Raw genomic sequence first — 16,485 nt, forward strand, 5'->3', positions numbered from 1 at the left:
TACAGAACATTGTCGCCAACACCTCTTAGGCGTTCTAAGCGCCAAAAAAGTTATGTCTATATGGTATAAGTCGTCATGGATACAAACGAAGAGGAAATGTGTTACATGACATCAACCAGCACCGTTGGACAATCTCTTAGATCCTACCTTACACACTGTTTATAATGAACGGGATGGCTCGCTGATGTTTGGTCATAATTATTTGACCGGTTTTGCTACACTTTAGTTTTGGACATGGTTATATGTGGATAATCATGGAGGATGGTTGTCATGTGATGTAAGTAATATAATTATTTGCTTATTAGATAATACTCTTCTAATAACAATACTTACTTTGCTTCAAAAAAATTAACTGTCAGCACATCATGATGTGGATCTCATTGCTGGTAGAGCATAAAGAGGATGATGCTTGGTGGACGGTTGTGTCGTCAGCTGTCAACACTGATACATTTGACTGGAGTGACCTGGTTGACGGATCCGTTTACCAAGCTTGGGCAGAGTGTGATACGATATAATTTTGTTTGGACCTGAGTATTTATATACTAATTAATTATTTCTAACCTTTTTTTATAGCTTTACATCCCAATTAATATAATACATGCTCATTGGTTTTTAGGTGCTTTGGATTTGAAGACATTTCAAATGACTATATACGATAGTCTTTGGAAGGGCAGCTGCTGTTCGGAAAATAAGGATTGGTTTATAGGAATGAGAGCTTGCATCCACAAATTGCTAGTGGGGGTCAGCTACTCGGGTACCGAACCAACTAATTTAGTCTCACTTGAGAGCTTCAAGATGATCCTTGAAAAGGCCCCAAACGTACCACAATAGATTGGCAACAAAGGAGATTGTGGGGTATTTTTGTGTTGGTTCCTGGAGGTGTTGATCACCGGGAAATCGATTTCTATAGAGGGTAAAACCACCGGTCCATGGGCTGTGGGTTATAGAAAATGATTATCGGAAATATTTTGGGGTATAAGGACAAAGATAATTTGAACATCATATTTGTAACATGACCTACACATACATCCTTTAATTAGTTCATGTATTTATTAGTTGTTTGTTCATTTTAATTGCATTTTATATTTTATAAAACCTAAAGTTATAAGTTTTATAAAAGCAAAACTTACACGCAAAAAAAAAATCAAATGTATTCCGGAACCATTGTCTAGAATCGTACACTCTGGAATTCCGGAGATATCTCCGGAAGAATGTGTTCCGAAGAATGTGGTTACTTTACCAAAAAAAATGATATTTTTGTCAAAAAATCGCTTATAAAGATTAGATTACTCAATTTTTGTACATTTAAATTTGAAGATCAACCTAATCTACAATAAAAGATGGACATAAAGACCTTTTTAACAAAACATATGATCAAGGACTGAAACTCCATTTTCTCTAAACAAGGGACCGAATTTGCAGTTTACTCATTGATACCCAATGCTCTCGGCCACTTCCCAACAAAACGCTACCAGACTATCGTTGAAAGAGTAAAAGGCTGCCGTCGCCGATCTCAATCCCACGTTCCGATGAACAACCGCGATGCTTCCACAGAGGCAACCACCGCCACTGCTACTCCTGGACTGATCATCTCCAAAACAGAAACCCTTCAATCATTTCTTTCCACATCAATCAACAACCCTCACCTCTCCCCAGACCTCCGTCAAATCGCATCATCCCTATCTCTCCGACCCTCTTCCGTGCCCTACAAATCCCTCCGATCCATTTGGCTCGCCTCCGATCCATCAACTCGACCTGCTCTATCCGCCGTCGTAACTGGTTCGCACTTCATCCTCAACAGCCCTCAACCTCGCGAAAAGGTAATTAATCGTCGTTATCTTTTGCATATATGAAGTTCCAATTGATCAATACTGAAATCAAAACCTGTATAAACTAAATTATTATGTCTTCTGGTTTCAAATATTAGCTTCCGATCACTTTGATTTTAATGTGTTTTGCAATTGATTTCAAATGTTCAATAAACCCTAAGATTTACATCTGTGATCAGAGCGAGGAACTGAAAGCGAGGCTCAGGAAATACGAAGAGGCGGCAGAGAGGAAAGCATATAAAGAGCTAGTGAAGGATATTACTCCAAGAAGAGATGAAAGTGAACCCTTTTCGTCATACAAGGATCAACTAGGATTCGGTGAGTTCTTGTAGCTACCCTTTAGTTGATTTGATCACAGAAAGCAGTGCATTTGTCCTTTGATCTTACTCTTTCTCTTCCGCCATTAAAGAAAGTTGCTTGATCTTGGCAAAACTTGCTTCTAACATGAATCTTGAACCTTTTTTTTTTAGGTTTACATGTGGCGCTTACGATGTTTACAGGGTATTTAGTTGGATATTATACATTTAGAGCATTGTTTGGGCATAGTCCTGTAATGGTAAAGAACTTAATTCATTCAGCAACTTTTTAAGCGTATTCAAACACCCAATTGGAGTTAAATTGATCATACTTTTGTTGATTTTGCAGCATGCTGCTGGAGGGATACTTGGATTTGTGGTGGGGATGCTTGTAGAAACAGTTCTTTTTATGATAAGAACTACCAGCCAAGATCGTATGAAGACCACATTTACAGCTTCTAAATTAAAGAAGAATCAATAGATTTTTGTGTGTAAATCTTTATAAATTATTGTGTTTTTGCAAATTTTGGGTAGAAGAAATATTTGTTGTTGTTTACATGAATGCCTATTTCTTTGATTTGGATGGTTGTATTAGGAATGTAAATGGATATTGGAATAATAATTTAGTTTTGAAAAAACTATTTACCATGAACATTATTTATTTTTTAAAAGAAAAAAACACTAATAAAAGTGTTTTTTTGTACATTGGAGTTTTAAACAAGTTTTGTTGTGTTATTTATATTATTATAATTTGGTTATCATAGGTTTAACCGGTTTGAATGTTGATAGGACAATGTACATGTAATCACTAAACTTCAATCTTCACATTAGAATTTTAAAAAAGAAAAGAAAATTATTTTGTTACATGTAATCACTAAACTTCTATCTTCATATTAGAATTTTAAAAAAGAAAAGAAAAACTATTTTGTTGTGTTTTTGTACCATTTTGGTGGTTTTTAAACTCTAATTATTAAAATTTATTGTCAGTTTTAAATAAATAGTTATTATTATTAATAAAAATTTCATACCTTTTTGAATACTTAGAGTCCGTAAATAAATAAATAAATATTTATTCTTTATAGGAAAAAAAACCCATGGAAGGAACTAAATTGAAAATCATTAATTTGAATAATTATTTTGTCCACATTAAGACAATCTCTAACCTATTTTTATTTTTCCTTCTAAAAATTGAGTAAAAAATAAGGCAAATAGTGTTTGATCTTCAACCCTACTTCATTTTTATCCCATTTTTACCCCTAAAAAGTATATTCTTAATATATTCCATTACTCCAACTTATATAGATTGTCAAACACACCCCTCTACTAATTTAGTTTTAACAAATATATAATCTATATATTTTTCATTAGATTAATATTAAATACAAAAAATTATTTATAATAAACTTATAAATACATATTATACATGCATTTATAAAAATATTACACATACATACTTTTAAATAAATATTAAATAAATAAATAATAGTATTGTCACTTGTTGGTTTTTATTAGATTATTATTGTAATATATAGGTTAACTATATGTTTAATAGCATATGTTATCATGTTTGTAATATATATTTTAATTATAAGTTTTTGTAAAATACGTTATCGTTTTTAAAACGTCAATATGTATTTAAATTTTTATATAAATTTGATGAACAAAAAACAAACTTTATATTTATAATTAATTAATATAATTTAATATATAACAAAATATTATAAGTATTAAATACTATATTTAAATTATAATTAGTAGATAAAAATAAACTAAAAATGTATAAATATATAACAGAGGGACTAAAATCGACAACGTAAAGTTCATCTCCATTCTAGGAGAAATGAATACTATAACACCATATTTGGTGTAATACTATTCATATCCCCCAAAATGGGGGAGGGTTGGAGAAGAATGCGTGAAGAAATGGGGAAAATGGAGAATGAGAGCATCTCCAACCCACCCCCAAACTTCATTTCTTCAACCTACTAATTAAAAATGTATAAATATAAGTTTAATTAGTAGAGGGGTGTATTTGACAATATATATATATATATATATATATATATATATATATATATATATATATATATATATATATATATATATATATATATATATAAGTTATAAAAATGGAATATTCTAGGAATATATTTTTTGGGGTAAAAAATGGGGTAGAAAATAAAGTAAGGTTGTAGATGAAACACTATTTACTCCATTTATGGGGGAAAATGGAGATGAGTTGGAGATGGTCTAAGGCTAATCGGAGTGGAAGCTTTTCCATGCGTGAGAATCTGATGTGGCACAACAAAAGACACGAGGCCAGTGCTCTGGTTGTGGTGTGAGTCCGAAGACGGGGTGAGACGACCAATCGGAGAAGAGTTTGACAACGGTCCATTTGACCCGCAAAAATCCTACAATTAAAAAAAAAGCAATTTAAAACCTATCAACTACAATTATAAATACCCAATATTTTACTAACATTTTACACTAAAAAAAAACTCTTCTCATATATTTTTTTACCTTCACTTATGGATCTAAATCAAAATACTCCATCTACCCCAAACACTCCAAATGATTCATTAACAAATCTTAGTTACATGCAATTTATAACATTTTCAATCCAACAACAATCTCTATTAACCAGTCGTTCATACCACCCATATTACTACCAACAACAAAAACCACCACAATTCAATCAATCCTAATTTCAAGAATTTGAACAACAACCTTCTCCACAAGTTCAACCCCAAGCTTCTCAATGTCAACAATTTCACGCACAACCTTCACAACCATCTCAAGTTCTATTATCTCAATCCCAACATATAAACCTTGACAATGACAACAACGACGAACGGGTTGAAGAAACACAACCAAATCATAGAAAGCAAAAAAAATCAAAAGATCCAAAACAATCGTTGATGACTTAGTTGTGACCACTCTCCACAGCCACTCTCGATAACCTTAAAGTTTAATTTTATTATTTTATTGATTGATATGTCGATTAGACATTTCATATTTTAATACTGTATATTTGTTACAGTTTTTGGTGTATTATGTAGATTTTCATGGGTTTTCTATTTGATGTTTTAAACCACGTTTTAAACATAAGTGATAGGGTTATGAGACTTTTCAATCGGAAGGGTCAACAATCAGCATATGAATATGTGCATTTATCCACTAAAGCTATGGTGTAATCTAATTGGCCCAATATGGGTAAGGCGCACATTCAAGATTTGAAGGTGAAATTCATATACTTTTCTTGATTTACAATTGCTACACAAAATTATAACTTTTACCAAATCATACAAATAAATAAATAAATAAGAGAGAGAGCCGCAACGAGATGCGACTTTTGTATTTAATATTATTTTGTCATATATCATTTTAATATAACCCCTTATTAATATTTATTAATATTATATTATATAAGATAAATCATTACAATTACTACACAAAATTATAACTTTTACCAAATCATACAAATAAATAAATAAGAGAGAGAGCTGCAACGAGATGCGACTTTTGTATTTAATATTATTTTGTCATATATCATTCTAATATAACCCCTTATTAATATTATATGACACATGTCACAGAGATATATAAAATAAATCATTATCATAATTAATAATGTTAAGGTTTTAAATAATACATTTTAAACTTTTTATACAAACATTTACTTTTTATAATTATATGTTAAATTTAAAATTATAACTAACTTTAAAATTTGGTATATCTCTTATGTAATAATTTATTTGAAATAACTGATTAATAATTATGAATTTTTACTATGAAAATTTAATTAGTTTTGTAACCATGGTTCTCACGGGTTATAAACTAGTTGTTAATATATTTACTTTAAATTTATATGCATAATAATCCAAATCTGGACAATTTTACTGCATATATTTACAAGTTGTTTATATGTTGATATATGTATATATGCAATATGTGCAAATGTTCATGTGTATGTGTGTATATGTATATCAACATACTAGTATATAACCCGTGGGAACCACGGTGACAAAATTAATTAAACTTTCATAGTGAAAACTCAAAATTATTATTCAGTTATTTTAAATAAATTATTAATTAAAAGGAATTTTTTTAGTTATATAAAGTTATAATCGTTAATTTGAATAAATATGTGAAATTATATCAACTTATAATTTTTATTAATTTTATTTTAATTTTTATTCTAATGTTATTAATTTAATTTAATTAGAGTGAGAAATTTAAAATTTGAAATTGAGAATCAATAGGTTGACAAGTGACATGTATTAATTAGGAGGTTTAATAGGATGCCACTTGGCAAAAAAAGAATAAAATATGTATTAATTAAGAGGCCTAATAGGATAACACATGTCAAAAGGAGATTAAAACTATTCTTTTATTAGAATAGAAATGTGCACACGTTCATAAATGTATCTACACATGTTTACAAACATATGCGTACAAGTATATAATCTTATATGTAGATATGTATTTATTTATTTTAATGAATGTTCTTGAATAAGTATTTTTATTTATTTTTATGAAAGCTTTTGTAGATTAAGAATAATAATGGAAGAGGTTAAGGGTGATAAACCGAAGAAAAACATGTATTCAAGGAAGGAAAAAATGAAGACACATATAAATTTTATCATATATTTTTTTTTTATATATATATTTTATCCGCTAAAAACAGTTATAGTTTTGTGAATATTATCTAATAAGATATATTAGTTTATTATTCACGTTTAGATATTAGGAAATAAAAATATGTATTTATACATCCTAAAATATAAATATATGTTATCGGGAATACGTGTATACACCTAAAAATATATGAATTTACATGTATCTTTTTTTATTATTACTAGACGTGTTGATAGTTTTGGTGATTTTATAAAAATGGATATTATATTACAATAATATCAAATTTTAATAATATTACAATAATATCAAATTCTATAAAAATGGATATTATATTATCACTATAAATAAGTTATAATGATTGGTTATTATTTATACAAAACGACCACTATACCCTTTTTATTTTGAATTTGATTTTATCTAAATATAGTTGTTGAGATTAGAGTTCTCGAAAAACTAAGATTAGAATTCTCAAAGATCATCGTTGATTGAGGAATGAGTGAATCTATTATAACTAAAAATTGTTTGTTTTTTATAAATTTTGGAAGTTCAATCGCATTTGACTTGGTTTTTTCCTTAGTTCCATCTTCGTCGATGCTAAAAATTGTTTAATTTTGTCCCATCTTGAATAGCATACCAAACACTATTTTAAGGGCTCACAAGTACAAAATAAAAAGTATAAAAATAAAAATAAATAATTTATTTTGTTTGTTTTTATTAAAATTTGGAAGTTTACCACATTTGACTTGGTTTTTTTTCCTACTTCCATCTATTGACATGACTTGGTTTTTTTCCTTAGTTCCATCTTTGTCAAAATTGTTTTATTTTGTCTCTGTCAATACTTAAATGTATCATTCTACTCGTTTATTGTTAAGTTAAATGAATACGAAATTACAAATTATGCAAATGCCCCTATTAATATACATAAATAACATCATCAAGTAGAAGTAAATATTGTAAATACAAGTTTTTAAAAACCTTAAAAATCAACAAAACCAACAAATCTGGTGGCAAATGAGGAAATGAACTTCCATTATTCTTGACATTAAAGACTGGATTATCAACTTACACACATCTAGTCTAAATGGATTAAGCCTTAAAACCTAAAGGAATAGACAATGTAACTGGATTCTTTAAGACATTACTACTGGTTTTCACTTAATCTCATATGTGTCTTTATATAATATAACATGATATTCAAGTAACAAAGTGACTAGTATCATTATCATCATTCAAATTCAAAAGGAAAGATTCATTGATCAAAGATGTCAAGGCACACAATTTTAAAGTTTCCCAAAACATGGAAATATAATATGGGCCTTGTAAAGAAACTTAATCTTCCTACAAACTTTGGGCGAATTTGAAAAGTACCTATCTCCAAAAGCAAACGATGAGATGTACATGATATGATCAACAAGAGAACACCAAGTAAATTGCTGTCAGGAGGCCAAACCAAAGAAACCCTATTCATAAACCCCTGTACTAACAACTATCTAGAAGAAAATGCCCAAAGCAAAAGCTTCCTTTGACCAACAAACCTCAAGATCAATCAATGATATCAGTAATTCAGCGTACCTTTTGTTTTTGAACAGAACTGATCTTCATCTCCTTGAGCATATCATCAGATCTTTCTTGGTTCTTCTTTTGTTATGCAGAAGATTCATTATCAGACCCTGCACCATTGTTGCCCACCAACTTCATTAACTCTTTGTCGCTGTTGAAAGATCTAGCTTCTTTCTTGTTCAACACATCCCAGAAGAAATCAGTAAGAACAGATTCATAACCAGGCATCTTTGCGTATCCAGGGAAGTAGTTGATGTCGATAACAAGGTATCTGTTCCCAACTTTGGTATCCCTGATGACATCGAAATTGAAGAGGTGGAGTTTCATTGCCTTACGCAATCCACGAGCAATGTTGGTTATCAGACTCATCGGTGGCATCTCTGCATCTTCCAAATCCATCCTCTTATAGTACTTATCATCGTTTCTGTCATGTGAAGTCAGGTTAGAAACCTGAGAGAATGATAAAGAACCATGCAAACTCTCCAATTTCTCTTCTGCAATGTCCGGCAACGATTTCCGTTTCACGCATTTCACATACTTCCCGACGACATACACTTTGAAGATAACCCCGCCGTGGTTCACAAACTCCTGCAGAACAGTAGGGGGTTTCAGTTTATCAAAACCCTCGCTACTGAAAATCAACAACATCTTATGCGATTTTGCGCTCCCGTCCGCCACCAAGGGTTTTGCAATCACCGGAAACTTCAAACCCTCGCCCCACGTCTTCGCCTCTTTCAACTTCTCCGGCTCGTATATCACAATCTGTTTCGGTATCCCAAACGACGCCATCTCATCGCTTTTCACCTCTTCAATTTCCGACACAACGTCGAGCATCGAAATCCGGTTGTGTAGCCGCTCGATTGCATCCGGAAAGTCGACTACAATAGCGTTAGGGTTATAAACCAAGTATTCCCGGAGTTGTTTCCTCCATTCTTCCCCGTACAACTTATGAAGCACACAATCAAAAGGACCTTGATCCACCAACGGCTTGTCGGTGTCGATCTTGATAAGATCGATACCGCGTTCTTTCGCTAAATTCACCAAAGAATCCTGGATAAAACTCTTCTGTTTCTTCATTAACAGCCCGTAACCTATACTGAATCGCTTCGTCGTCGTCATTTCCGCCATTCCTGCAAAATTTTATTCCCTTCTGATTTCAAAAATGCAATCACAACACTCATAACAAAGATTTTCAGACAAAAAATTAGGGTTTTCAGATTTTGAATATAGAGATACACAAAGGGTGTATATGTATATATGAAGCGATATAGAAACACCGGTGAGATTCTCGGAGTTAACGAGACTGTGGTTGGGTGAAGCGAGTATATATATAGGGTTTGAGAAGGTGAGTTAAATCGGGTACAAGAGGTAGGGTGAAGTTAACCATGGTTAAAGAGCGTGAAGAGTCCACGTGGCATATTCTCTCAATTAATATACGGATTCCGCCGCACTAACGAGTGTTAGAATTTTACAGAAACAAATTATTTGCCAAAAGAAGCAACGCGTATTACTGGCCGTTGGATTATTCTACATTGTGAGATCAACGGATAAGATTGATCCACGTGCCCTTGGTTAAATAGTGGTTGGACCACACGTCAAGTTGGGGGGTCAATAGCTATATAGTCTTCTAATTAATTTTGAAAATAGAATAACTTGTGTGTTTTTTTTAATGCTTTTGTGCATAGAATTAATAATATATCTCAACCAAGAGTGGGGTTATAAATACTAAATAGTAAATAGTGGACTATGAATGACCGGAAGTATCTTGGTTAATGGGCAAGAATCTTCTCTCCTATGATCACAAATGGAAAAGTTGAGTTTAGTTGTAATTGGAAATAGATTTTGGGTTTTCTTGCGGACTAGTTGAAAAGCTAGCTATTAAATAAAAACTAGTTGATAGTTAAAAAGTTATTGATAAAAAATAACATTTGGTAAAACTGGATGAAAAACTAGCTGTAATATATAAAATTACATAAAAGGACATGTAAGAGTATGTGTTTCTATAATTAATTAAGGGGTGTCTTTGGAAAATTTTAAAAAAGATCATAAAAAGCTAGTATAAGTAGCTTTTCAAAAAGCTAGCTTATAAGCCACTTTTTGGCTTACCAAACACGAAAACATAAAAAAAAATTCAAAAAATAAGCTAGTTGTAGCGCGCCAAACACAGCCTTAGCCAAAATAGATTTAGGACTATACTTGGGGGGGGGGGGGGGGGAGAGAGAGAGAGAGAGAGAGAGAGAGAGAGAGAGAGAGGGAGAGAGAGAGTAATGAATGATTAATATTGCTTATTAAGACCTTACCTCGATGGTGTTTATAGTATTGGTATGACTTTATGAGAGATAAGATGTCTTTTGGCCGGGTAAAGTTGTCGTATGTTATGCATTTGATAGATTTTTTTTGATATGATGCTTTTAGAAGGTGGGTAGAACACAAACTTGTGTTTGTTGTGGATGTTCATACCTTTGTAAGTGTGTACAAACATCTTTTTGTTAAAGTAGTTGCTTATAAATGCATTAAGATATTGATGTGTATAGTTTGTATATACGGACACAGTGAATTCCAAGTCTACAAATACAAATCCTTGTTCCAAGTCTATTTGAAATGTATCAAACCTAGCTTAACTTCACATATACGTATCTTACTTAATACTACGACCCATAACCTGTAATATTATATAATGTTAGTACAAATCTTGACGCTTTCTTAAGAAACAATAAATAGTACCTCATGTAAGCACACCGGTCTTGAAGCTTTCTTAAGATTGAAGGACAAACATCCTCATTTAAAGTAAGATTTTTTTGACATTTTGCAAAACCTCGCCATAACATTGATTCCTATAAAACGGATGCAACAGCCTGCAAAACCCCCCAACATCTGGTGCTGTCCTGGCCTCCTCGACAGTGAGCTGGAAAGTGCGACCTGGAGCCCACGGGGGCTCCGCCCTGCCCTGAACCCCATTAGTAATCCTCAAAGTAGCTGGCACGAGGGCCCGCACTGGCTTGGCGGCGAGCAATAGACAGTTGACCTTCACATGACCAACCTGAACACAATGATAGCAAATCCTCATACAATGAACGGGGGTTGACTGGTGACAGTCCCTCGCGTAATTCCTCTCCTTGCTATATTTGTGGCACACACTACCAGATCGACATTCTCCGACATGAACCTTCCCGCACTTCCCACAAGTGTGGCCTCGCTGACCTCCAGACCTAGAATAAGCAGTCTTGAACCGCTTCGGTGCAGGTTACGACTGTGTCGGGGCCTGCCTCTGCTCTCTCAACTGAAGTTATATCTCAAGCTCACATCGCCTGGCGGCCTCCTGTAACTCTAGCAAAGTATCACACCGCTGAGTAGAAACAAAGTGCCTGATGTTCGTCTTGAGCATGCTCAGGTAACGGGTCATCTGAGCCTGCTTTGAAGCAAACTCAGGGCAAAACATATCCCTATCAGTAAACATCTGGGTGATCTCCGTCACCGACTCCGATCCCTGCCTCAAGTGTAAAAACTCATGAGCCAACCTCTATCGCTCGACCCAAGGAACGTAGTGAGTATGAAACATCTCCATGAACTGATCCCAAGATATTGCAGCCCTCTATTCAGCAGAATACGATCCCGTAACAAGTCTCCACCAATCCTTCGCTCCGGACCTCAGAAGGTTCAGAGCGTACTTGACCTTCTGGTCAGCAGGGCATGAACAAGTGAAGAAACAACCCTCTATATCAGATAGCCACCTCATGGCTATGATCGGGTCTTGGACTCCATCGAAAGTCGGGGGCTTCGTATTATCGAAGTGTCGATACTGAAAGACCTGCCATGTCCCAATGCCTGCAGCCGTCACGGCTGCGGAGGCTGCGACAACATCCGTCTCAGCCATGGTTACATAGTGATCATCAAATAACTCCATCATCGCGGTCTTGATAGACCTAGACATCTCCCGAATCTGACCCCAGACAATAGCAACCACCTCCTCGTGAATGATCTCCCTGACGCGGTCCTATGACAATACCGACTCACCCTGTCTGCCGACTCCTGATCCCGATTCGGATCCGATCTCAACTCGCCTCGTAGTCACCATACTGAAAATACACCAGGAAGATATCAGATAAATCACATATCATAACAGGGAACCAACGCCCGATGAAGCCCTAGGGGTTTTTGTTGGATAAGGTGTCTAAGTCCATAACAATTTCTGATATATACTTGACCCGGTTGGCATGGTCCATTTGGGGTGCATGGCATTGCAATACTTGGATAGACCAAATGAGAGAAAGGACACTTAAGGTTTATTAATATATTATAAGTTCTAATATATTAATAATATTATTTAATTAGTATTGATCAAGAATTAATTTGGAATTAATTAAGTGATCAAAAAGAGACTAATTAAATATATGGGGTTGATTGTGTAAATCATCCATTCTTGTATAGTGGGCTAATGATCCATGGTTTATATGAATTGGGCTAAAACCCATAAGGTTCTCCATGGATAGTCCATGGAGGTTATAAGCCCATGGATCATGGAATATGAAAAGCCATGCACATTAGGGTTTACATGGAGTCATGGAGTAACCCTACATGTGACACACTATATAAGAAGCCCTATGGTAAGCAAAATCGGCCACTAAGTGAAGAACTAGAGGGCTAGCTGATTTTGAGTGTTAGTGAACTTCTCTCAAGGTTATTCCAAGTGTTATGGTGTTGTGTGAGATATTTGAGGCATAACACTTGAGGTGCTAGGCTCATAAGGTTCTCAAGGAATCCAAGCAACAAGAAATGTATGTTTTTCTTACTTGCTTTTATGATTCAACTTCCCCATGCCATGCTAGATAGGTTAAGAACCTTGGAAATCAAATTTGCATGTATCTTAGTAAAACATAGATCCAAGGTTTCTAGGGTTGCATGTACACCTTAGGAGTGTTAGAATGCTCAAAAATCTTAAGTGGTATCAAAGCCTAGGCTTGTTTTCTTGATACTTGATGCAAATTGTTAAAGAAAGTTGAAAAATATGCATTCTGCCGAGTTAACTCGCCGAGTCCATGGGGGGACTCGATGAGTCCATGCATAAAATCATCCTACTCGTCGAGTAGGTTCACGCACTCGACGAGTAGAATGCCCAAAGTGCAGTTTTTCGAGTTTTGCTGCTGGAAATGGACTGAAAACATTACCCTAAACTGTTTTGGTCTTATAAAACTTGTTTTAGATGGTGTAATGGTTATGCTAATCCATTTTCAATGGCTATTATCAAAATTTCAAGCTTTGTATGGTTTATTTATGATTCTTGAAATTGTTGATATGAATGCTCATACACTTATGAGTTTAGAAGATCATAGGAATTATTTGCAAATTGTTTGTTAGTTTAATTTTTTATCTTGATGTGTTTTAATGGAATCCATAACTTGTTCTCAAGTTATGGATTACCAAAAGTCACTCTTTTAAAGTCCATTAATAAACACATAGGTTACATAAAATGAAAAGTCTCTCATTTTAATAAAACCTTAACTCATAAGTTATGAAAGATGAAAAGCTTTGAAAGTTACAAACTTGCCCTCAAGTTTTGGAACATGTAAAGTCACTTTAAAAACTTTAGTTCCAACCCCTAGAATTTTAAAAGTTAAAATTCAACCCTTATACTTTATAATATTATAAGTTAATAATATGTATATGTATAAGAAAAAGTCGTTTTACCGTTAGTATGCCTCATTCACGAAGCCGGTCTATAAGGGGGTATAAGGTTGTTTCCTTTAAAATGGCAGCTTAATGGGTGTCCACTCTCACCCACCGCTTCCTTGACTGGTGGAGTGTTGTTAGCCGAACGGGTAGGACAGTGACTTTAATCATCATTAAAAGTATGATGAATGTAAAGTAACTAAATGTTTTTATAAATTCCCAATCTTAGTTACTTTAGGAAAATGTGAATAAGGTGCTAACCCATGAAATTACACTTTGCATTTTGCTTAAGTCGTTAGTGGAGCGTGTGTGGTTAACCGACACACTAACCTGGATTTAACAAGGTAGGCAAAGGGTGGCTTAAGGTTTATCATAGGTCGGTGGAGCGCGTGTGGTTAACTGACACATCGATTGAGTGATAAACATTAAGAGTACCAAGTATTTTGCATGGTTACTTCACACCTTGTTTTGTGATCCTCGACATCCCAGTCACAAAACTTAAAGGGCACACTCGAGATTGAAACATGCCATTGAAAAGTTCAATGAATCTCAAAGAATCTAGGAGTTTCAAAACCAATTAAAACCTAATAATTTCTTTCGTTTTTCTAGTGGAAATTGGTGAATCTTCATTCACCTACCTTCAAATAGTTTATAGCTTGGATTACAGCATCCCTCTTCCAAGTTATAAAATATTGTGTTGGGTCCTAGCCTTAATATTACATTTGGGTGTCTTATTAAGGAATATCTTTATATCTAATCTAAACTTGTCCTTCTTTCTTTTCAGATGTCTTCCAAAAATGTTGCTTCTGGGTCAAACCCTACCGGCTCCTTCTCTCTCATGAACCTTTGTGGGAGAGTCACCTTCGATGGTTCCAACTTTATGGATTGGATCTGGAACATCAGGATGGTCACTCGTTACGAGGACAAGGAATATTTCCTCGACATGGAGCTTAAGGAACTTGATGAGTCGTTTGCTACTCCTGAGGAGATCACTGAATACCAGACTCATGAAAGAGATGCCACCAAAGTGGCATGTATCATATTGGCCACAATGACAGACGAGCTCCAAAAGTCCTATGAGGACTATTACCCTTTTGAGATGCACCAGGACTTGATGGACCGCTACCATCAGAGTGCTCGTCAAGAGCGATATGAAATCATCTCCTCCATGATAACAACCCGGATGAAGGATGGTGAACCCATCACAGGCCACATGCAGAAAATGCAAAGTATGTGAACCGTTTGATGAAACTGAATGTGAACTTCCCCGAGGAGTTGGCAATTGACATCATTTTGCACTCCTTACCTTCATTTTATGATCAATTCCGAATGACATACCACATGAACAAGGAGGAAGTTACACTCAGCAAACTTCAAGGACTCTTGAAGACCGCCGAAAGTGATCTTAAGGGGAAAATCGGTTGTTACCACTCCTACTCCTACCACGGTCCCTGTCTTGGCAATCAGGTAAGGCAAGGAAAGAAGAGAAAGAGCCCTTCGAAGGGTACCAAGGGAAAGTCCCTTAATGGCTCCTCTTCAAGTGGAACCAAGAAAGGTTCTGTCCCTCCTTCTGCTAACCCTAAAGAGGCTGAATGCTTCTATTGCCATGAAAAGTCGCACTGGAAGCGAAACTTCCTAAAGTACCTACAAGATGTTAAGGATGGGAAAGTGAAACCCAACCATGCAAGTATTTACACTATATTGTCTAATAACTCATCCTATTCTAATTCTTGGGTCCTTGATATAGGTTGTGGTATTCACATATATACTGATTTGTAGGGACTAAGAAGAAGTGAGAATGTGGAGCATGGGAAGATAAACTTAATCATGGGGAATAGGAAAGCTTCACCTGTCACCAAGATTGGAGTTTACTCTTTGTTGATAAGTAGTGGGTTTACATTAGATTTGAATAAATGTTGTTACTTGTCTGAAATGGCGAGGAATATTATTTCCTTTCATGGTTGGTACAAACAAGGGTTCACCTTTTCGTTTGATAATGAATGTGGTGGTATTAATGCTTTCTTTAATAATGTTCTTTATTTTAAAGCATTACCTTGTGATGGTGTGTATGAAACTGTGTCGGTTTTAGATAACCTAGGAAATAATGTGTTGTGTATCGATTCTTCCATTAGCTTGGATAAAGCATCATTATGGCATTGTCATCTTGGACATGTAAGCAATAAATGCATAGGCCAAATCTAAAAGGATGGAGTCTTAGAGTCATTTGACCTAAAGTCAGATGATAGTTGTGAATCTTGTTTGCTTCAGAAAATGACAAAGTCACCCTTCACTGGTTCTTGTGCTAGGGGTGAGGGTTTGTTGGATCTCATACATATTGATGTGTGCGGACCCTTCAGAACCGCCACAAGGGATGCTAACTGCTTCTATGTGACTTTTACTGATATTATAGTAGATATGGATATGTCTACTTTATCAAGCATAAGTCAGAAACCTTTGAAAAGTTCAAGGAGTTTAAACAGGAAGTGGAGAATCAG

General features: G+C 34.5%; 2 protein-coding genes across 2 annotated transcripts; one reads left to right on the top strand and one right to left on the bottom strand.

Moving 5' to 3' along the window:
* The first annotated feature begins 1,366 nt into the window (after positions 1 to 1,366).
* On the top strand, positions 1,367 to 2,777 carry LOC111918112 (uncharacterized). Its single transcript, XM_023913777.3, has 4 exons — positions 1,367 to 1,820; positions 2,009 to 2,147; positions 2,300 to 2,385; positions 2,475 to 2,777. The coding sequence occupies exons 1-4, from the start codon at positions 1,530 to 1,532 to the stop codon at positions 2,604 to 2,606; spliced, it is 648 nt and encodes a 215-aa protein (XP_023769545.1). The 5' UTR covers positions 1,367 to 1,529; the 3' UTR covers positions 2,607 to 2,777.
* Positions 2,778 to 3,226: 449 nt separating this feature from the next.
* On the bottom strand, positions 3,227 to 9,629 carry LOC111918111 (inositol-tetrakisphosphate 1-kinase 1). The gene is made up of 2 exons (XM_052764737.1): positions 8,336 to 9,629; positions 3,227 to 4,536 (listed from the first exon to the last, which is right to left on the bottom strand). The coding sequence occupies exon 1, from the start codon at positions 9,449 to 9,451 to the stop codon at positions 8,408 to 8,410; it is 1,044 nt and encodes a 347-aa protein (XP_052620697.1). The 5' UTR covers positions 9,452 to 9,629; the 3' UTR covers positions 3,227 to 4,536; positions 8,336 to 8,407.
* Between the last annotated feature and the right edge of the window lie 6,856 nt (positions 9,630 to 16,485).

Source organism: Lactuca sativa, chromosome 6, assembly GCF_002870075.4.
Source record: "Lactuca sativa cultivar Salinas chromosome 6, Lsat_Salinas_v11, whole genome shotgun sequence".
NCBI lineage: Eukaryota > Viridiplantae > Streptophyta > Magnoliopsida > Asterales > Asteraceae > Lactuca > Lactuca sativa.

Bases quoted from the DNA above. Each gene is read 5' to 3' on its own strand.
- LOC111918111 (XM_052764737.1), bottom strand. From the start codon at position 9,451: ATGGCGGAAATGACGACGACGAAGCGATTCAGTATAGGTTACGGGCTG.
- LOC111918112 (XM_023913777.3), top strand. From the start codon at position 1,530: ATGAACAACCGCGATGCTTCCACAGAGGCAACCACCGCCACTGCTACT. The intron at 2,148-2,299 runs GTGAGTTCTTGT...TTTTTTTTTTAG, and splicing joins CAAGGATCAACTAGGATTCG to GTTTACATGTGGCGCTTACG. The intron at 2,386-2,474 runs GTAAAGAACTTA...TTGATTTTGCAG, and splicing joins TTGGGCATAGTCCTGTAATG to CATGCTGCTGGAGGGATACT.